General features: G+C 32.0%; 4 protein-coding genes across 4 annotated transcripts; all 4 read right to left on the bottom strand.

Annotated features, from left to right (window-relative positions):
* Nucleotides 1-354: 354 nt before the first annotated feature.
* LOC130645692 (transmembrane anterior posterior transformation protein 1-like) lies at nucleotides 355-5,517 on the bottom strand. Its single transcript, XM_057451765.1, has 14 exons — nucleotides 5,060-5,517; nucleotides 4,822-4,952; nucleotides 4,088-4,209; nucleotides 3,960-4,000; nucleotides 3,731-3,846; nucleotides 3,049-3,184; nucleotides 2,713-2,810; nucleotides 2,512-2,581; nucleotides 2,031-2,111; nucleotides 1,802-1,914; nucleotides 1,665-1,724; nucleotides 1,011-1,079; nucleotides 856-932; nucleotides 355-783 (listed from the first exon to the last, which is right to left on the bottom strand). Exons 1-14 carry the CDS (start codon nucleotides 5,196-5,198, stop codon nucleotides 558-560), a joined length of 1,479 nt encoding a protein of 492 aa, XP_057307748.1. The 5' UTR covers nucleotides 5,199-5,517; the 3' UTR covers nucleotides 355-557.
* Nucleotides 5,518-5,663: 146 nt separating this feature from the next.
* LOC130645689 (mediator of RNA polymerase II transcription subunit 16-like) lies at nucleotides 5,664-9,230 on the bottom strand. The gene has a single exon (XM_057451763.1). The coding sequence runs from the start codon at nucleotides 9,192-9,194 to the stop codon at nucleotides 6,768-6,770; it is 2,427 nt and encodes an 808-aa protein (XP_057307746.1). The 5' UTR covers nucleotides 9,195-9,230; the 3' UTR covers nucleotides 5,664-6,767.
* A 1,913-nt stretch (nucleotides 9,231-11,143) lies between these two features.
* Nucleotides 11,144-12,676, bottom strand: LOC130645693 (glucoside xylosyltransferase 2-like). Its single transcript, XM_057451766.1, has one exon. It carries the CDS (start codon nucleotides 12,634-12,636, stop codon nucleotides 11,302-11,304), a length of 1,335 nt encoding a protein of 444 aa, XP_057307749.1. The 5' UTR covers nucleotides 12,637-12,676; the 3' UTR covers nucleotides 11,144-11,301.
* Nucleotides 12,677-13,363: 687 nt separating this feature from the next.
* LOC130645695 (ankyrin repeat domain-containing protein 39-like) lies at nucleotides 13,364-14,016 on the bottom strand. The gene has a single exon (XM_057451769.1). It carries the CDS (start codon nucleotides 13,930-13,932, stop codon nucleotides 13,435-13,437), a length of 498 nt encoding a protein of 165 aa, XP_057307752.1. The 5' UTR covers nucleotides 13,933-14,016; the 3' UTR covers nucleotides 13,364-13,434.
* Between the last annotated feature and the right edge of the window lie 9,425 nt (nucleotides 14,017-23,441).

The raw sequence follows: 23,441 nt of genomic DNA, 5'->3' as shown, positions 1-23,441 counted from the left end.
TCACATGTAACCTCTGTCTTATTAATAAATAACTCATGCCATGCAACGCCTTATGGTTTTTTGTAAAAAAATCCAAATACCCCGACTCTCCGCGACTATACGTGGAATATTTCCTGACTTCCTCAGATTTCTAGCAAGTCACAAAAAGGCAAGATAATTCACTAAAAAAAATCTAGCAACCAAGTATCACGCAATTTAACGGAAGCAAATTCTATTTCCAAAAGATGATGAAGTTTGATAATCAGCTCGTACAAATATAGTTACATTCACACGCTGCAACATTCTGACCTGCCATGACTATTCAAGAAATTTACAATCACAATCAATCCACAAGATTATTAGGAGGAGAAGATATTAGGAGAAAAAGTGTTATATTTTTTTTAATAAGTTGCATTAAACATAATATTAAATACAGTATTCCCAAAACGAAACAATTTTCTATAAAAAACACTGCATGACGCTAACAGAGAACACATAACTACATCGCACATGTTACAAACCGTCAAAACGAAAAACAAAAATAGCGAAGAAGTTTTCTACTGGTATCAAAATACAAACTAAAAAGATGATTCTCCAACAACAGAAGTTCTCGACGAAAATAATTTAGTGTCACTGTTAAAACCTCCATGTATTTCTTGAACACTGCTTAAAGGTTCAAACGACCAACTCGGGTTGTATATTCTTTCGTTTGAACTGTCTCCTACTATTTTAACTTCGTCTTTAACGTACTCGGATGCTTTTCCAAATATTCTGATGCTGATGAGAAGTTTTAATGCGCACAAACTGAAAAGAAAATATAGATAACTATAGATAACTAGCTACTTGATCCAAACTTTTCTATCTAGCTGTACTCACCAAAAATAGGCCAGTGTAGCAAATAAAATTCCACGCCATCCTGATAAATGGACGCACTGACCAATAATTTTAATCAGCTAAAAAAAAGGTTGATGTAAGAAAAGAGTTTCTTCTTTCTGAATAGTTCGCAATAGTTCATTGTTCGCACTACTTACAAGAACTGCAAGTGGAAGAGCTGTGAATCCCATCCTTCTTGATACTTGGTCAGTGTGACCAGTGAATACCTAAAAATATGATATATATGGGTCACTATATTACGACTTGACCCCTGACTTGGCACCCTGAAAAAAATTTGTTTAAATCACACTAATAAACTAATTCGCTGCTTTGTTAACTTTTATGTAAGTCACCAAAGTCAAACATCAAAAAGCTATTTTGCAGGCGTTAAAATTTTGGCGACGCCAGAAATCCAGTTTTCACTCCCGTAGTGATCAGTAAGGGCAGTTGTTTCTATTTTTTTACTGAATAATGAAGAAAAATGACTGCTCTTCTTCAATACATTGAAAATTGACGAAATTAAGTAAAGAGGTATCCACGAAAGGCGAGAGTATTAAACACCAGAACTAGAATCTCACTTTAAACGTTGGCTTTAACGTGTTTAGCATTAGATGTTAGCTAATAAACTTATTAACCTGCAAAAAAAAAAAAACAAGAACCGCGAAACAACAAACTGGCAATTTTTTAACTTATATTTTCATTTGTAATCAAAAAATATAAAATAAAAATAAAAAATAAAAACAGTAAGAACACGTTTTCAATTTTAAATTAGAAAGTGAGAGGACTGACCGAAATAATGGAGATAATATTACCGTGTCGTGTTTACTGTGGAGAATATTCTTTGCAAGAAAAGTCCGATACATTGTGTAAACCTATAGACCAATAAAAAAACACTGAAATCAGAAATCCTTTATTTTCTACGTCCACAGGTTTATAGAGCGCAACAGACCTCAGGTTGTATATTGTTGAATTTCGTGATAAATGCATGCTTAAACCAGTCAACCAAAAATTCTGAACCAATAACCACGGCTGCAAATGGAGCGAACGATCGATAAGCGTATTCTAAATCACATCAACACAACTAAACTTTTAGTCGAATCACGTGGTTATCATCACAAATATCAGGTTACGGAGATATCAAAAAATTGCTGAAATCAGCATGATCATGCATAACATACCTAGGTTCCAGTCATACTCTGTCAGGTTTCGCAGACCAACAACAAGTAAAAGTATCAAGTAGTGAAATCTTTCGCGAGCATCTAAGGAAAGTGAATAAGGAGAGTGGATATTTTCTGACATGCTGGCAGGATATATTTCACCCATTTTGATAAGCATAATGTATTATGTATTATAATACGTCTATAAAAACTCTTATTTAAGCCTTAAAATATGCATGATGCTTAATCAAGTTGTTTGACCTTGTGTTTGTTTTCACCGTTGCAGGTTAAGCACTTACAATAAACGTTTGTCATTAATGTTACGTGCCTATGCAAATACCATGAAACAATTGATGAAAAATAGCTCCCTTTTTCAAGTTTCTTTTCACACTGTAGGCACAAATGTCTTATTTACACTATAATTTTAGGAACGTTCCAGCTTTGGTTGAACCCATAAAGAAGAGAGTGTGTTTGTTAACATCACTTCGCACCGTGTACTTACCACTGCAAGACATTTGGAATAAGTTGTTCTTCTCAAATCTTTTGAAAACACTCGATTTAATTTCTATAAACTAAAAAAATGTGAAAATGAAATGTTCGTACAATGGTTGCAACAATATCATTTGCCAGTTAATCAAGTCAGATACAGAGGCGCAGAAGTAGATATTGTGAAGTGTATTGAACAGGAGCATAACATACACACCTGGTTGGAAATCATGATAGTAAGCAAGGCTTTGTTGAAAGAATTTATCGCCACATTTAAAACAATGGCTTGTGCTAAATTCAGTAAAGTATGTAACGCTAAATAAAATCTGTTAAGGATCAAACAGTTGCAATAAAATCAATGCTAATCAAAAGAGAGAACCGATAAGAGGGAATGTGCAACTCTGGCTACCTAACCCACACAACCCCTTTCTCTATCAAAAGGTCAATTTTAATATTTAATGCAACCCTACAGAAAAACAACGCCAGCCTTTGTGCACTTTAACACACAAGGCCGACGTAAAAAAGTATGCTGTTGATTTCTGTGAAAGGATACAGACATACACTAAAGATAACACGAGGTGTGGTAGGATTCCAACGTGCTCTCTTTTACGTCCGCGTGGTTCAGTTGCTGTCCAATATAGCGCGTCCAATACATCCTGGCCAAATGAAGCCAACAACTTGTCCGCCATCTTAAAATCAAGTAAAAGTTTACTAAAATTGCAACTGTTACAGAATGTCTGTAATGCCAAATATGTAAATTTAGAAGCTGTTCATGTAGGCTAAAATAGTTTATTGGGTAGGTCGGCTAAAATTTGTGCTGTGTTTATATGCATATTTTTATTCTTCTGGACTAACGTATATTGTATGACAATTCATCCAACAAATCCTCTCTATTGATATGAAAATTTTTGATCTTTTTTGTTCGGGTCACAAAAATAGTGAGATTCTAACTAAGTGAGCCAACCTGTTTAACCAGGGTAGCTTGCCTGTATTAAACAACTCTTTATGTGTTACGAACAAACGAGTCAAAAAGGTCGAGCTCCAGAAACAGACGCAGGAGCAGACGCGGTTTTGTCATGCAAAAAAATTTAAGCTAGATAGAAGAGTAAAAGAATTAGTTCTTGTTGTCTGATTGTGTCTAGCGAAAATAATCAGACGTGACGTGTTTTCCTATTGTAGTAACGCTTAAAAAAATACGATTTTATATATACTTTTGATGACAAAGATGAGCTTACATCTAACATATTGTAAACCACATATAATTTGATGACAGACTGAATTCGGACAACATGATAGATGACAGATGTGTCAATGTATTGCATCAATGATATCACAGTTACTAGGATTATCGCTAAAATTAACAATTCTCAACAATATTAACACATAATTTATCTACCAAATCCATGTGTTCCTACGTCGCCTGCTTACGATAAAAAATATAGGACAACAAATAAAAAGACTGACCTTTTAATATGTCTATTTTTTGAACAGGATCCAAAAGATTTCTATAAAGAATAAAAATCTCCTTCACTTAAACAATGATTCACTCAGTATCATAGTAACTGAAACACCATTAGAAAAGTTATACCCACCTGTGCGTTGAACTGCACAATCTGCGTAACACTGTAAAAGCTGCGAGCAGCAAACGTAGAGGTAAAAATGTGAAGATGAACAAGAAGACGTCAAAACATAACAGAAAACCAAACAGCAAAAACTAGACAAGAAAGAGTTACAATACAGGAAATGTAAGATAACAGACATATGATTAATTAACCCTGAAATAAAATGTCCGTAGAGTGTCTCAATCCATATTTCGGACACTTTTGACTTTTTTTCTCATCTTCCAGCAATTTTTGGATTAGAACAATTATTCTAATAAAGCTTAAATCACCCTGAAAACTCCAATACAAATGTTTTTGATGAACTTATTCTTAACTTATTCTTGTCAACCAAACTTGATGCGCTAGAATATAAGGTGTCGCGTATTTCTGCAAAACCAGTTCCCAGAACTGTGGATGTAATTCGACACAGATCTTGTATGTTTGTTAAGAAAATTATCAATGAGGAATGTTGTTCAAACTATAATGGGTACTTCCAGCTATTTTAACATGGTAAATATAGAATTCCTGATTCTACTTTTGCATTTTCTGACAAAGGGGCACCCTGTAATAGTTTTTACATTAAGATTTGACCTTGTTGAATAGCTTGATACTTTTAAATCTTTTTGAAAACTATGAAGTTCGTTTAAGTTTAATTTTAAAATTTGGAAAAAAGGTAAATAGAAAGTGATCTGTATGAAAAATAAATCAATCAATAAAGCGCTGACTTTCTCCAACTCTTTTGGTGTCTTCACAAACGTGTATACTCTCTTTCTACGTTCTTTTAACTTCTTTTCATTGTGCTCTAACATGTAATCTCGCTTCAACTCATCCGCGATGTAAGTTAGGAGGGATAGTCCTGAAATAAAACAAATAGCAAAAAATAATAAACAACAATATTTTCAAATTAAAGTTATTTGATAATATTGTTGATAGATCTTTTTAAATAACTTTAAAACTATATGCCTCTTTTTTCTGCTTTTTTATCTTCATCTCGTTCTTTCTCCGTCTTTCTGTCTGTTGATGATTCATCATTGTGACTTGAGTTCATACAACCACTATCCTTGTTTGCGAACTCTTTTCTTCGATGTTGAACGTTATCCATTCTTCACCATAGAATCAAACATTTAACTCCATAACAAGGGTATCTATGGAGGGTTTCTATCACATTTTATCAGATTTAAACCTTAATAAATTGAGATTTTTTACATTTTGAACATATTGGATTTCTAACTCTGCATCAACTCTACATCAACACAATCACAGGTATGGGTCATGTTCAAACCAATCCTACACGTTTCTGCTTTATTTTGAAACCTTGACATCCTGACAAATACACACGTGTTTACCAGTAGATTTCTTAGGTAATTTCACCTACTAAACAAATACATCTTAAGTAATCAGAAGTAGTGCATAGTAAATGTTTATGTTATATCAGAAAATTCAAACAGGTAAACAATTTTTTCGTAAATTAACAGACATGAAATGAACACATAATAAAATACTTTTTTACGCATGTAAAAACAAGCTTAATCATACTGACAGGGTTAAATAAAAATTATACAAAGTGTTTTCTTCGCCTTGTTTATTCATAGCAATAAGCATAATTTAAACTATGAACAATTTCTACACCAGGTTTAATTTTGGGTGTAATATAAGCAGTTTCTTAAGATACAATCAAATAGAACATATGCATGTTAGGTTGTAAATACAAATGTTATAGCAAGCATGAAATCTAAACAATCCACCTATTGAAAAAAGCTAAGAAATAAAGTTTGATGTTTAACAAAATCAAGTCCAAATTATAAAGTAAAAAGCAAATAATTATTAAAAACAAAGCAGTAGATATCCTTATACGATTAAGCATTATTTCGTTACTCATTTTATTAATTTGTGCTCGATGCTTTGGCGTTTACTTTATATAAAGAGAATATCAGACATAATCAACTTCTAATAAGATCAAAAATGTTGAAAATAAAATTACAAAATATAAATTATTTGAGGGGAATTTTCTTTATCAATGTAAATGTTAAGGGTTAATTAAAAATTATATATACTTTTAACTAATTAAAAAGCCTGAAGAACCACTATAAACGATATGTTTAAATAAAGTTTAAGAAATAAAACTTGAATCATTTAGATTATCAGGTGAGCTACAAAAAAACATGTGACAAATTTCGGGTAACACAAAGGGAAAGAATTAAATTTTTCTCAGAGAAAAAAGTAATAAATAATGCCAAAAAACTAATGACAGGAAACAATCTCAATGTCAACAGAATTTCATTTTGACACAGCTTTCGAACTAAAAAAAAGTATTTCGAAAAAAAAACATTCACTCGTAATGGGACTAGAAATTAAGAAATCTGGTATCACTAATATTTCCTGACATAATCTATAATTTTCCCTAATTTTCTATTCTTCTGACAATTTATAATAAAATAAAAAATTTGAAATGCACGCCAACTAATAGTCAAATCAAAAAATAACCAAAAAAAATGCATCGTGAAAATAGTATTTTAAACTGGCAAAATTCCCCACCATTAAAAAAAAGCCATTATTTTAAATTTCGGGTAATATTACAATGAGAATATCGAGATTTAATTCAAGAACGCTCTCATGATTTACAAAATCTTTATTATTTTAATTACTGTTCAAAGAAACAAGAAATGTTTAATCAAATATGCCATTCAACTTGCTTCCACCATCCACCACAAAAACATTTTCGTTCCCAGCATGCTTTCCACAACGTATTAAACACTCTACTGCTATGTCCACTATGTATCGTCAAGCATCCACAATTACAACATTGCTTCACAACCTCGCTTAACATTAACGAGCTGGGCATGAAGTTAACTCCATCGTAAATCTGCCGTAACCATGTATTCACAGTAGAGATTCCCATGCTCAAAGGGTTTTCCAGTGCTGTCTTATGGATATACTCCCAAGGATCACTTTTTAATTGCAGCTGATATTCATCAATCTTGTTTGATGTGACATTCAAGCTAGATAATATACTGCTTTTTGGATCATGTGAAGGAAATTCCAAATACAACACAGGTAGGTTACTGAATGGTAAATCATTCATACCCACTTCAGTTCCAGCTTCCCCAGTTGATATTTGATGTAATTTAGTTACCAACTTGAATAACTGTGCTGTGATATCTGAAGAGCTTGCCATGGTCATAAAAACTGGATGGACATGTGGAAGTTTAAAGTTTTTCTGATAAATGATGTGAAATAACAGTAAGAGTTGTCGCAAATGTAAAAAACATGTTGGATCAAAATATTTAAGAGCCAGCCTCCAATTCTGACCATGATGATTCTTTGATAGGATTAGTCGAACAAAATGGAGGGCATAATCAGTAACCCATTGAACTAAAGGTCGTTGTGTGGTATCACTGCACAAAAAGATGTTTGTATCTTTCGTATCTATCAATGGAAGAATCTTGCTAATATCAGCTTCTTTATTTGATGAGCAGATTTTATGTATTGTGTCCATTAAAACAGATTCCTTGTCAGTTTGTAAGCGTGACACAACATAATAATACAGGTTGTGCAGTAACATAATATTACAACTTTCAACTACTCCACAGTAATCTTTATACAGGCGATAAAACATTGTTTTAACATTCCAAAAAGAATTGTTAAAAAGGTTTTGCAGAAACGCATTGCACTCATTATAATCGTCCAAAAAGGTTTGGAATGATTGGTCTAAAATATTTTTTTCAACTGAACTAAAATACATCATAACATCCCAAGGTATACAGCCCTCAACCATGCTATATTGAAGTAAGTTGACAAGATTCTTTACTTTGATTTTATCTTGGCAAATCGAGTAGTGCGGTAGTGTGAACAACATTATGTCACCATTGTTTAAAACAGCAAAAAGACAATGATCACATGGTGAAAACGATGCACAGGTAATGTGATTGGTCTGTAGTAACTGCACAGTACTCAATTTCACAACTTGCGACCAATTGTATAAAGAATACACATGAAAACCGCCTCCCTCGTCTAACATGACAAGTTTTGGCGATAATGACAGATCCTTGGATTTTCCTAAATTTGAATACCGTAAGTTTGTTACAAACATGGACTTGATGTTGTGTTGGAATCTGAAAGTTTTTAAACAGACACAAGTGTCGGCACATTGTTGAGATGACTGTCCACGTGGAAAACAAGGATGCAACATAACCTGTTCTTTTTTAATCTCAAAAACCTGAACACAACTTGCTGATTTACTTTTTGATAAGACTAATACTTGATCGCTGGAACCAATGGAAATGTACTTTATGTCAACAATTTTAAAATTGATAAAATCCTGATCATTTGAGCCCACATGTGGGACAATGCATGGTGATACATCTACTGATAATTCCAAACCAGTAGTATTCTCTTTGCAAGTGATGGAAAATAACTCCACCATACATTGATCAGTCAAAGCAGCTATACATACTTTTCCATTTTCGTTTACGCAAATGTCTGCATAAAGTACGTTAAACTTGATGCTACCGAGCCTTGTGGTAAAAATTGCAGGTTCATTGTCATCTTGAAGAAGAAAAATTTTAAACAAACCACTAGATGTTACAATGATAAATCCGTTTTGTCCATGTGCGATACCGTTAAGAGCATTCTCATTTTTGATTTGGGAAAATTTTTTAAAGAAATCTTTCGTTAGAAATAGCTTCTCCACATCAATACTGTATTTACTTCGACTATTAATCCAGGAAAAACATCTTATTATATCACCTTCGCCAATATCAATAGTGGATGAACATGTCCAGTTATTAACCAAGTTTTTATCAGGGTGCCATATTTTACCAATACCCTTGGAATCAACCGTAATAAACCCCATTCCATCACCTTCCCACTGCAAGTGAACAATCGCACAGCCATGATTGGTTTGCAAAGTATATAATTCCCAGGGCTGATCCGGGTTGCATATAAAAACAGTATCAATCTTATTTGGGGAGGGTTGCTTCCATATGTGACCAATAGTAAATGCTATCCAATTCTGAGATGACCATGAAGAAATAGGCTTACAAACATTTTTTCCCAAGTTTTCTTCCTCACTCCAAACAGATTTGTAATGTGGTAACATTTTATTGATGCCTATAATTTTAAAGACATTTATAAAAGCAAATCTGACAGTTAGACAAAAAGGCACATGTTATAAAAATCTAATATTCATGGAATATTTACATAAATCAAAATAGGTTAAGATTAGATCAAAAAGAGAAGTTGTTAAACACAAAGAAAACGAAAAAGATGTTTATTGAAATAAAATTTATTATTTTCGTCTTTTTTGCATTCTCTTCTGAAACTTTTTTGTTTGTCCACCAAATTTCCCCTTTCCTTTTCCTTTCTTCTTTTTTGGCTTATAGTCATCTTCATCGCTGCTTTCATCATCTTTGAAGCTACCAATTTTAACAATTTCATCTAAATCGTTAAGTTTACGCTTCATCATTTTATCTTTCTTCGTTAAACTCAATCGTGTCAGATTATCTTCTTCGTATCGTCTGCGTTCGTCTTCTTTTTCCTTTATTTTGGCTCTCTTACTATTAGTTTGAATGTTTTTGATCTCTTCTGGAGCATCGCCATATTCCTCTCTTAAATCTTGCAACAATGCACTATTTAGAGAACGTTGTCTCGCCTTTTCAGATTTTTTCTCTTTTTGTGTTAACTTATTTTCTTCTTCGTAAGGTACAGCAGTAACTTTCGGAGGAACATAAACCCCACTTTTCTCCTCTGTCTCTGAAGCGTTTTCATTTTCATCTTCTTTACTAACTAAGTTTTCTAAATTTGGTTTAAAACTTAGTGGATGGTGCTCATATTCACCTAATTCCTCTGATGCCATTTTCACAAGTTTGTCAATTTGATAGTTCAACTTTTTATCAATAGGTCGTATCTTCTCCAATACTGTTCTTACCTCCACTAGACGATCAATGCATGGTTGATCCACAAATGACTGTCCGTCAATCTTTAAAATCATTAAATAAGTCAAATTTATTTGATATTCAAGAAATAAATGACATTTCATTTCCAGAAAACTTATTCCATCCTCTCTGTTTGATTCAATTTTTTTGTGCAAAGCAGTTACATAGGAAGCTATGTCATCACCCTGATTATGTAAATCTGTCAAAATTGACAGAAACTCTGGAAGTTGCTTTGCAACTATATCATTGATCAGCATTTTTATTCTTAACTAAAATGACAAGTTACAATTTAGAGCGTAATATTTTCATGACACCCAATAAATGACAAGACAGTTAGTAAAATCAAAATTCTACTTTTAATTTAGCAAAAAGACTTGTGAGCTTTCAGAAATTCCTTTCCAAAATTTGGGTTGTTGGAAGAAAACAACATAAAAAGCTATAAAAATTTCTCTCCATCAAAATCTCTCTCCTTAAAGTAGGTATTTTCTAGACATTTAAAATTTGTAAATACAAAGTCCTTGCAACAATATTGATCTAAGAAGATTTCTTTGCTTAAAATAATATAAATAATAATAAGTTACAATAGCATTTCATAACATAAATATTCTAAATTAAATTGGGCTTCTTAGAAAAATAGTTTTACAGGTGTTCAGTTTTTCCATTTTCTAAACAATTACTCAAATAACTTTAAATAATGCAATAGTGATACGTATTTACATGTGCAAATCAATAAATTTGCCTGGGTTTAATATTTTATGTAACAGAATTTGCTTTTAAAAATGCTGCAGATTATATGATCCATTTATATAAACATTTATATATAATCACACATATCTATAGAGAAACCAATTTAATTGAAAAATTCTACTGTATGTTTTGCTAAACATACAAGGTGCTATTTGGAAAAGGTTCACAAACAAGTTACAATTTATTATGATATTCCTATTCTTGTTCTATAAAGCAAAAATTTTTCAACATATGGATTACTATACTCTTGCGAAAAAGACTGGTTTTCAATTAATATTATAAAACTACTACTAACAATAACACCTTGTTACAACAATGACAGTACTAAAAAGAGATTTTAGGTCTCCATTTTTTACGTCGTCTATGAGATTTAAGGACTTTTGGCCACCCTGCTCTAAAATTATTCTCTTACCGGAATTCATGAATAATGCCTACATGACTTAAAAACTTTAACATTTTTTTATGCACATGCATTGAAAAAAAATTAAATAAAGAATAACGTGCTACAGCAATTTATTCATAATGCTAATGCGCACTATCTGTCTTTTTACAGCGAATATGCTTCAACATCGCATTCTTCATCCTTGTGCATTTAGAAGCATCTTTCTTTTTAGCCAGCTTTGAAAGCTTCTCATATGCGTTCTTAACAACGTCCTTTTGAAATACATTATGGGAAAATTCGTAGTCACTGTATGCATCGTACACTGCAAAAAATTCAGGAAGTAATTTTTTATCCCGAAATACACCATGATTACCATGCATTAAGGAAACACCATTTCGTTTTGCTTTGGAACATAAATTTCCGTGTATGCAGTGAAGTGGTCGATAGTTCCAATCACAAGATAAAAAAAACAAGCTTTTCATGTGGCGATGAAAATAAATATTTAAGATATCTTGATCGCCATAGGCAATTTTAGAATTATAATCGTTGTATATACTGATCAGCTCATGTTCCCATTTTAAATTTCGCATTCTCGTTAAATTCATCAACATTACACCACTGTTTACGCCATATGGTTGGACATATGGATGAGAGAGTTGTTTGTTATACCAACAATTTGAAGTACTTGGTTCGCATTCTCTGACCATGCCTGCAATTTGTGTATTGTTAAAGTTATTAAAATACTCCCACAGGTCTTCCGGTGGTCTTAAAAATAAAACATCAGTATCAACATATATAACTGAGTCTATATGAACGAGAATTGAAGCAAGAAACAATCTTTGTGAGGCACACAGTTTAAACAATTCCAACCATTGTGTATGGTCCTGGCTTACTGGGTAATATATTGGATACACTGTAAACATGAGCCAATGCTGTGTCATTGCTGGCCAGCTCTGTAGCTCTTTATCAAATGTTTTCCGTTTTATATGTTTTTCATCTGTAAATATGTGAAAAAAGAGGTTAGCATTTGAAACTAATGTTGCTGCCTTCATATTTACTAGGGCTTCATCCGCCAGTTTTCCACACGCCACAATAGCAATATGTATATATTCAGGTTTTCGTTCTTTAGAAAACTGAGGAAGACATGCTGTATCTGCCAAAGTGGTGACAACCACATTTTCTGTCTCATCTTCTCGACCACGCCTCTTTTTTACCTCACCATCCCCAAACATCTTTCGCAATTCTCTTAATGGTTCTGGAAGCTCAAATCGGTGATTTAATAGCTTATAATAAATAAATACCCACAAAAGAGCAACACCAGACAGGATCATTAAAGCATACATACGTTTTTTAGATGACGCACATAGTATACCTTTCTTTTTTGTTCTAGGTGGACCATTGACATCACCAATTTCCTCTGAACATAAAGGTTCATATGAGACCGCTGATAACATTAGTTTAGGCATTTTTCTTTTCATAATTCATAAAAGGTTTTAATAAAAAAATTAATCATCATTTTTTTTTCTAAAAGAAAAAGATATAAAGTTAATTTAAACAAAACATTATCATTTTTCATAAAATTTACAAGAACAGAAACTTAGGGGCACTTGTGTTAACCTGGAAAAATCATGCAGGTAGAATTGCACATGTCTTTTATCCTACAAATTGGATGTTTCATATAGAATACTATAAATTGTGAAAGTTTACACACAGATCTCTGAAAGTTCAATGTTTAATGCTAAAATAGTGAAATAGGAAAAAAGATTTTGTAATTGAAATTGCAAAGAAAAGCAAGTTTATCATGTTTTTTCCTGATTTTAAGTTGATTAAATTTAACTCTGCAAAACTCGCAAAATTTCTTAAAAAAGGTGACTACAATCCCTTGCCGACAATTCCTCTCTATGATTACCTGCCCTGGATCAGTTTCCTTTTGCTGATTTTCAAATTTAAGCCCCCATTAAAATAAAACTCAATTACTTGTAAACTTTACAGCATGTTAGTCTTCACTGGTACGGTCTTAATAATAAGCCTAAATAAGCATGCTATTTTTTTAATAACAATAATTTTTGTCAGTTTAATACAATACAGCTAATATGCTGCAAAGAGGGTTTTTTTGGACAATTTTCCATTAGGATTCATTACTTATGAAGTCTCCTGTTAAGTTTGAAAAATATTTTCTGAAAAAATACTGTGACTCCTAAATGTGAAATCTAAGTCAAAATTGATTTTTTAATATTGATAGCGCATGAATTTGATATGATTCATAAATTTGCAAATTATTCTGTGGGTTTTTTTCCTTTGTTATCAATAATATTTACCAAACTGGGATATTTGCACATAAGAATTTCCACTATAACTTGATGCCCTTTCTGTGCAGCCTTATGCAAACAGGTATGTCCATCAGTATTCTGCAACATTGCATCAGCGCTATTTTCAAGTAATAACTCCACTATCTTTTCATTTCCAATATAAGCTGCCCGATGCAATGGTGTGTCCTTTCCAAATTTAGTTTGACAATTTACACATGCGCCTTGCTGGATTAAAAATTCAACAGTATCACAATGTCCATTTCTTGCAGCATAATGCAGAGCAGTGTAGCCTGACGAATCTGTAACATTCACATTAACGCTTTTATTCAGTAATTTTTTTATTTTAATAATGTCTCCATCTATGGCTGCTTGCCAAATGCCTCGCTCAAATTCCAACTCATCAAGTGTTTGTGAGCAAGAGCCTAAAGTATGACAACATTGGTTTTCGTGGCTGCAATTAGACATTTGGGCAAAAGAAATAATTGGGGATATGGTTCCCAATTTGTTTTTTCTTTGTTATTAAAGAAATTCACTAAATGTCACATCAAATAACACATTTGCAATGAATTCTTTTTTTGGTTAAATGCTAAAAAAAATATAACTCATGTAATGTATTAGCACATCAGATTCGTTAAGCTTTAAAGAATAAAAAAAAGCTAAAACAATGAAATTTGAACATTTCTATATTTATCTTCTGAAAACATCCTATAGACTTTTATTGCAATGTAGAAATTCGTTTTACACAATCATATTTCGCTTTACTCTCAGCAATAATATAACAACCATGCACTTGAATGAAAAATAACACAAAAAACACTTTTCAAATTATTGACAAAATTAGATTCTCAAGAATTTGCCATAGTTTTAAAATAATGTTGGTAGATTTCAGACTGATCAAAATTTTCGGCTGACGATTACCATACTCCATCAAAAAATCCCTACAGCTTGAATTGTAAGTTTTAAAATTTGGACATGCCTTTTTTTTTGGGGGGGGGATAGGTATAATTTATTATTTGTTTTGAACAAAGAATATGAGTAAAAAAAAAAAGATTTGCCAACAGGTGTGGTCAAGGCGGTATTTATTAAATGGCAGCATTTGTTTGAGGAAACACAGTAAATTATTATAAAAATTCTGTGCAAATAATCATGTACGACAGAAAAAAAATTTGAATAACTTTCAGTTAGAAGATGCGTTACTGTAAAATTAGCTTCAAATAATTTTAAGAATGACACTATTTTGGGAACTTGGGCAAAAAAGTAAAAATAAAAAAATATAACTTCTTAGTTGAAAAATAACAAAACACATCATCACCTATAAAATCTCTACAATTACATTAAACAAATACAATTATTTTGTATCAGGCATTACCATGTCACTGCCTTCAATTTCTTTTATTAAATCCATATGATCAAAATTAACAGGATCATTCTTAAACTTGGTAACAAGTTCAAATTTACCATCTTCATTTGTTGTGTAGAACATCTTTTGTAGCTGGACCAAAAATTGTGCCTCGAAAATGTTCAGAGTATTCAAATCTATTTCACTGGTCATTAACGCTATCCCTTTGCTTTTCACTAACTCGTTATAAAACGTTAGGCATAACTGCCAGGGAGCTTCTTCACCATGTGTTTGATAATTTATCAATGATGTGAAATAGCATCTGTTTTTTGAAAATTGGGAAAGTATAAATTCATAACCATTTGAACGAGGTAATGGATATAAAAACATTGGATAATCTTTTGCTCGAGTCATCAAACAATCATAGAGTTCTTCAGTTATTATACCAGAAACACAATCTTTTGCCTTGAAATATTCCATCCAGATATGACTAATATCATCACTGCTCTTACTTTCTAATAAATCCATATGAATTACTTCTGAAAGATTACGAGGTAATTTGGAACCATGGATGCTAGAACTCTTTTTTCTTTCATTGCTTAATGAATTTTCAACCAAATTCATGTTATATTTCCACCAATCAGCCTCTGTATCTAAATGTCTATTAGGGTCAATCTTTCGTGAAGTATGTGCATCTTCGACTTCTTTAACTGCTTTAATTTTTTGTGAGTATTTTTTAAAATATGGATTTGTCTCGAGAGAATCATTATCATGGCACCAGGATGAAATTTGTAAGAAGCGTTTACCAAAAGCTACATGAGAACAGTGGCTTTGGTTTAAAACTCTAAGACTGCGAATCAATCTTGAATAATGTAACCGTGACGACAGCATCCTTTTTAGCTTCGGTATATAAAAATAGATGAAATAATAAAGTGAGATAAAATGAAGCATAAAAACAAAAAATAAGATGTTTAGCAAAATAATTATATACTGATTGAAGTAAAAAATTAACCCCCAATTTGTGACATTTTAGTGTCATCCACACTTTGGTTAAATACAAGAACCATAAAAACTGCTGACACTCAATAATGGCACCATGGTTAAGCTGAATAAATTCTCCATGTAGTGATATAACTTTTTCTCTGTGTGGTTGTCACAGTCAAGAACTTTCATTGGATAAAAAGTGATCAAAAATGAGGCTGACTAGGCCATACGGCTTACACACCTTTAAAACAATACCAGACATTAAAATAAAAATCTTTCTTTTTTCAGGAATAAAGAAAGAAATGATTGAATTATAATATAATGGCCAAACTTGTGACTGACATTGCTATTTGGATCCAAAAGGTGGCTTACCAAAAACTGATAGGCTTGTTTGCTACTGCTATTGTGTGAAGCTTAATTGTAGCGGTTTCAGATTATACTGTAACACTCCTTCCAAGTTTCATAACAATTTTTTTTAGTGGGTATCATCTTGTGGCTGACATTTGGCTATTAAGTAGTGGTGGGTATCATTAACCGTCATTGTTATGTAATGGCATTTGACTTGTTTTCTGAATGATTGAATGTTGTTATATGACTATTGAAATTATTACAATAAATGTGGCTGACAATGTTTGTCAGCCACAAAAACATTTTAAAAGTATTCATTTTTTATAATACAAGTATATACTGCAGCATGTTTCTTAAATAGAAAGAAATGTAAAATGAATGAACTATATAATGAATGAAATGAATTTTTTCCTCTTTTTTGCTATCTTTTGTTCTGCTATTCCCTAGTGACAACAAAAGGCTACATTTTGAACTATAATATATATCTCAGGAGAAACCAACATAAAAATACTACAATTACATTCATCATATTTGTTATTTTATTTTGGTTAGATTAGAAAGAATCAACATGGATAAAAAAACCTACAGCTGTGAAATTGCAATAAAACAATTAACCACAAACAAAGCAAATTTAGACATTCCAAATTATGTGGTAAAAGTAATGTCAATCACTGTAGCAAGAAATGTTCTAGGGTATTTGCTGGAAAGGATGTCTTTAGTAAGCCATATCAAAACTTGGAAAGGCACATAAAAGAGAACAGAGCATAAATGTAACACTTGCAAAAAAAGTCTTCAAGAAAGAATCCCTTTTGAATAGACATCAGAAGGTACATGATAGACGGCCATATACTTGCCAAAAGTGTAAAAGAGTGTATAACAGGCATGACTATTTTTCACTAGCCATGCAGCATCATGTGAAAAGATGTTATCAAGAAATACAACATTGACAACTAAACATACTGAAGTAGAACAAAATGAGTTATTATGTCTGCATATGATATGAACATTGTTACAGTATTTAGTAATGAAATAAAGAAATATATGGTAGAAGTCAGTTTTCTACAACATTTTATCCAGACGTTTAGGTTTAAGTAAGCCAGTGTGAAGTTTATATAGCATTAGAGTATATAGTTCTTTCATTTTATGTTTGGTCATGAAAAGCTTTGCTGTTTAACACAGTCGTTCTTTTTGTTAGTAGTTGTAGTAATAGCAGTAGCAGTAAAGAAGAAAACACAAGACTTTTTTATGATGCAAAAGTAATGAGATAGCATTGATTGATATTAATTAAAATTAACTTTTAAATTTTTGAAATAAATTTTATAGCAAAAAGTACAATTTTTGTTGTTTTTGCAAATTTTAAAAATGTCACACAATTTTTGACGGCAATCTACTGACAGGGGCTGCGACAAGGTTTGCAGACCCCAAATAAATGGACCAGAATCTAGAGAAATTGATGTGTTCTAGGTATTTTATTTCAATTCTGATTTTCCTGGAAGAGCATTCCAGGTAGAAAATGAATGATAAATAAAACTCTTTATGACTTTACTCATTTTAAACTTGTGTAAACACAATAAAACCTATCTTTTCTGATTTGCATTTAACCTCCATTACTGTATGATTAAAGGTTTTACCACATTTTTCTTTTTATTAAAACTCAGTTTTAAAAGTATTTAGGCTTAAATTTATCTAAAATTTAAAAACACTATAGAAAAATACCATATTTACTCTATTATTCGCACAAGAAGCAAGATTAGTATTTTTAACTTTGGAAATGAAAGTGGACTTACAGGAGAGGTGGACCGCTGGGAATAGAATTTTCAAAATTTTTTATCTTTTGATATAAAATTAATTTAATTAAAACTACTGTGATGGTCTTGATTTCTAGGATTGCGGTAATAATGGTTTCTACAATGAAGAATATTTGCATAACTTAATAACATTTAGGCTTCCCCTTTCAAGATATGTAACCGCGTTCCTTAGCCCTATTATGTGCATAAACCACACAAGGTCGCGAAATTCCCAATGATATATCCACTTTTGTTAAAAGTTTATGAAACTCCAGATATTTTAAATTTTAAACTAGCTACAGTCTTTTTTGTGGCACGTGACCCTATTACATAAGAGATACAGTTCCACCCAAATAATGACTTTCATTCAGTTTTGCGAGGAAAAAAAACAAGAAATTTTAGGGATTTACTTTTGCGAATGAGTGATTAAATGTATTTAGCGTGAAATAACCTTTCATGTTTAACTTAAAAACTAGGTCAATTTAACTGTTGCGAATCAGCTTCCTAGGCTATTTCGCGTGGGATAAACTTTCGCAAATCCGCTTGTCAGTTTTAAGAAAGATGGTGAAGTACAGAGTAGTCATGTTTGTAGCTGTTGTTGTTTCAGCTCTTACTTTCTTGGGTAATCAAAACAAAATAAAGTATCAGTGTTTGACTATTTCAGAAACACGCATTACGGATTCCAGTTCTAACGATATCGATACGTTGTACCGTATTCCAGAATATCAGTTTGTAAAGAGGAATAGAAAATCCGGAAAGGGTGGGGGCATTTGTATGTTTGTTAAGGAAGGTATTATTTGGCAGAGGCGTATTGATTTAGAAAAAAACAACATCGAAACTAATTGGATTGAAATTTTTCTTAAAAACAAAAAAGTTTCCTTGTATCGCTCATTTATCGCCTTTCGGACTCATCTAAAAATTTGTCAAAAAAACTTAATGATGAAATCGATTGTTCCTTTTCGAAAGCTACCTTGGAATCAAAAGAGATTATTGTCCTTGGGGATTTTAACATCAACTACAAAAAAACGTAACGAGCATGGAGAATTAAAAGCAATTTTTCAGCCACAACTCGTTACTAAGGACACAAGAGTTACGAAAGACTCGTCTTCTTTAATTGATATTATATTTACAAATTCTATATCAAACATTGTCTTGTGTGACGTAATTGAAACGCATATCAGTGATTACCACATGGTATTATGTGTTCGCAAAATTAACCACCGAAAATTTATATCTGCTGAAGTGACCTGTCGTGATTACAAAAACTATGATCCTAACAAAACGAATGAGAAGTTTGCGGAGGTAGATTGGGTTTGTGTTTACAACGAAACGGATGTAGATAGAGATTTAACAGTATTTAATGGAGTATTAGAATCTATTTTTAACCATTTATAAAGAAAAAGATTCGTGGAAAACCTAGCGAATGGATTACATCTGAACTGAAACAACTAATTTAAAACTAAATAGCACAGGTGACTGGCAACAATACAAAAAGCTAGGAACTCCTGCAATAAAATCAAATCTGCAAAAACCAGTTACAACAAAAAGCTAATCAAAGAACATTTGAACAATCCCAAAAAGTTCTGGGATATCATTAAAAAGGTTTTTCCGTATAAATCAAAATCAATTAACACAAATAATGCTCATAATTTGAAGTTGGCAGCAAGCTCAATTGGTTCGTATTTTGCAACAGCTATTCGAAAATTAAAATAGAAATCTATTTTGTTAAAGGATTTTGTGTGGAAATTTTGCCGATATATCTCACAACCTCTCTGTTACATGTTAAACCTTTCAATAAAAACTGGGAAATTTCCAAAAATATGGAAAAAAGCAAAAGTAAAACCACTCCACAAGTCAGGTGATACTAAAGATCCATCGAACTATGGACCAATTTCTATTCTGCCAGACTTCTCAAAACTTCTAGAAAGAGCAGTTCATTCACAATTGCTCAATTATCTTGAGGAGAACAGTTTTTTTACTGAGTATCAGTTTGGCTATCGAAAATAAACAGATCAATCACACATGCAACAACTCTTCTGATTGACTCCATAAGGCTCGGTAATCTAGTTGGATCGTGTTTTATTTACCTAAGTAAAGCATTTGACACCGTTAGCCATTGTAAGTTATTAGAAAAGCTGAAGTCGAATGGTGTTGTGGGTATTAAATTGATTTGGTTTAAGGACTATCTCTTTGAAAGAACGCAGACAGTGGAATTTGGTGGCTTGACAGATACAGTACAGCCTTTATTTTGTGGAGTTCCACAAGGATCAATTCTGGGACCGTTATTGTTTATTCTATTCTTTAATGATATTGCAGACTGCGTAAAAAAATGTAGAATTTTAAAATATGCCAACAATACCATTCCTTACACTGCTGCAAAACGTAAAGAAAACATTGAATTTCCCTTAACTGAAGACCTAAAAGCTATTGACAACTACCTCTCTGAAAACGAGCTAGTTGTTAATCTTGGTAAAAACAAAACAGAAGTCATGTTGTTGGGCACTAATTGCAAACGTTCAAACAACAACCTCACAGTTACTTACTAACAAATCTCTCAAATACCACCTACAAGTATTTGGGTGTAATATTAGATTCAGGTTTATTAATGGTTAAACACTTTACAATGATTATCAAGAAGGCCGGTCAACGCGTCAATTTACTAGTAAAGCTCAAAAACCATGCGAGTCCTGAAGTACCAAGAAGAATTTATGTAACCATGATCTTTCCCATGCTCACTTACCCGTCCACAGCTATGCCCTGTTTTATCACCACACAGGAGAAGAAACTTGAAGCGCTAGAGTGTAAAGTGTCGCGTATTGCTGCAAAACCAGTTCCGAGAACTATGGATGCAATTCGACCCAGATCTTGTATGTTTTTTAAAAAAATTATCAAGGAGGAATGTTGTTCAAACTATAATGGGTACTTCCAGCTATTTCAACATGGTATGTCAACTAGGAACAACGGTTACTTTAACCGAACAACGGTTATTTTATGAGGTGATTTTAATGTTTGCGTACTTTCCAAATCTTTGCCTTTTTACTCACCTGATCATTTTGGTGTGTTTGCAATTTTTGTGTACAAGTAGTTGTTGTAGCCTATTCTTTGCAGCCATTTACATACAGTACTGGAATCAGGACACCTAACAACGTGGATCGTGCATCATGGGCGTCGCGCAGGATTCACGATGCTGTCGCGTTAGTAAAACTTTTTAGCATCGTGAAGGTCACGATCCATGGTGGGATCGACTTACACGATGCATCGTGACTTTCGCGATCCATATTGAGACCGTCATGATACATCTTTAAACATTATAAAAATCATGTAGTTAATGTCATGATAGATTAGCACAATTAAATATGAATAATTGTTTTTTGTTTTTTTGAATCAAAAATATTATTGTTGTCGTAAGCTTTTTTCTTGTTTAGACTCAAACTTATTTAGTTGTTCTACGGGCCGGCCGACTCTAACTTTCAAGATAAAAAAAATAAAAAAAATATCAACAAACAAACATTTTCTTATCTCATCTCGTGACAAAAAAGATTGTGAATGTTGTAACACCCTCCTTCGTTAATATTAATATATGTTTAAAATTACGCTGCTTGCTAAAATCTTAAATTTCTTAGTCGATATCGTTTTAAGAATATCAATATCATTATTAATATCATAAATCATATATCATTATTAATATCATTAAATCTTTTTCAATGATATTAGAAAAATAACTAAAACAACGTAAAATACGCATATCGTAACACCCTCCTCCATTATGAAATAAATAAATAATTTCAATGTCGCGAAAGACTTTAAATATTGTCAACTAAACTATAGTCTGTGAAACTTTTTTGCACTTAAATATATAATGATTAACTTTCTTATTAAAATAAATTTTGTGTTTTGTTATTTTAAATGGGAAAATAATAACTTGCTGTATATATTGCGAAACAACCTTAGTATAATCTGCTGTATATCTTTCAAAACAACGCAGGTATATCCTGTATAACTTTCGAAACAGCACAAGAATAATTCTTGCTGCACAGCTTTCAAAACAACACAAGAAAACTTGCTGCATAACTTTTGAAAACAAGTTTTTTAACATGCAAGTATTTTTATCTTTTCACCTTGAGTACTAGTTACATTTCTTTAGTGAGACAAATTATTATTACTTTTCCTTCATAACTAAAAAATATAAACTGCGTGCGTTATGCAAAAATACATAGAAAATGGTTGTCGTAACACCCTCCTCCGTTGTTATTTTTATTATTATCTCTTTGTTGTTGTTCCGACCATACACTCTTGCCGTCAGACATTCGCTAATACAAGCAAAACATACAAAGAAAAATATGCTTGTTGTAACACCCTCTGCCGTTGTTGTTTTATTATTTTTTTGTTGTTCTGACCATTTATACATTCTCGATAAAATTATTTTTATTTCGCCGATTGACAGACCGTAAACTACTATCTACTTCGCGCGTAGAACAAGTAATTAAGTTGGAGTCACCTTATTTCTAAAATCCAATTTCTAATAAAAATACAAAATGCAAAAGAATTTTTAAATGTAAAAAAACAAAAACAAAGACACAAGATTAGCTATACACATCTATTGTTTAATATTTTTAATGTTATTCATGATCAATCACGACAATCACGATTAATAGTGACAATAGGGATAGCATTGAAACTTTTTGTTAACATTTTTTCTATTGCAATGGTCATGATAGGATTGCGGATTGTTCGTGTCGCACATGATACGCACTCACGATGTTAGGTGTCCTGATTCCAGTACTGTATTGTGTGTGGTTTTTGCATACCCTGTGCGGTTTTTGAATTATTTATTTTATTATTTATTCATTTATTATTATTATTTTTTATAGATTTCTAATAGGTTTTATAAACTTTACTTATATTGGTATTACAATTTTTATTCTTAGTAAATATATATTTTTTAACAGCTATTTCATTGATAACAGTTACTTTAACTGACAGAAGATACTATATAAATATTTAATAAATAAATTAGATGATGCATTATCTGTCATATTTAATATTTTGCATAGTAAGCTCCATTATTTAAATCAACAAAGCCACCCACAAAGGGTATTGTTCCAAAAATTTTCAATGTGCAGTCAATGTGCATATTAGTCATGCAATTATAAAGAATACAGACTTGATCAACATTAGCCCTAGTAAATCCTGGTTAATAACTTTTCATAGGCTTGTCCAAATTGACTCAAACTTGGCACAGGAACAAAATGGCAGCAATAAATTTTTTCTTACGTCAGCATATTTTCTACGTCATCAAAAGCTTAAAAGTTGTTCAAAATACTACTATCTGTTTAAAATGAAATTACTTTTGTTCTAGAACGAATTTTTACATTCTCTTTGAAGTTTCTGAAAGCTAAATAAAAGTTACTTAACATATTTTCCGAGTTTTTACATAGGACTCAAGTTGCCAAAAATTGCCCAAAAATCCAAAAGAAGTGGGAAATCGGTTTAGTCACCTTACCAAATTATGCAAG

The sequence above is a fragment of the Hydractinia symbiolongicarpus genome, chromosome 5 (genome assembly GCF_029227915.1).
Source record: "Hydractinia symbiolongicarpus strain clone_291-10 chromosome 5, HSymV2.1, whole genome shotgun sequence".
Lineage (NCBI taxonomy): Eukaryota > Metazoa > Cnidaria > Hydrozoa > Anthoathecata > Hydractiniidae > Hydractinia > Hydractinia symbiolongicarpus.
This window is presented reverse-complemented; position numbering and strand designations above follow the sequence as displayed.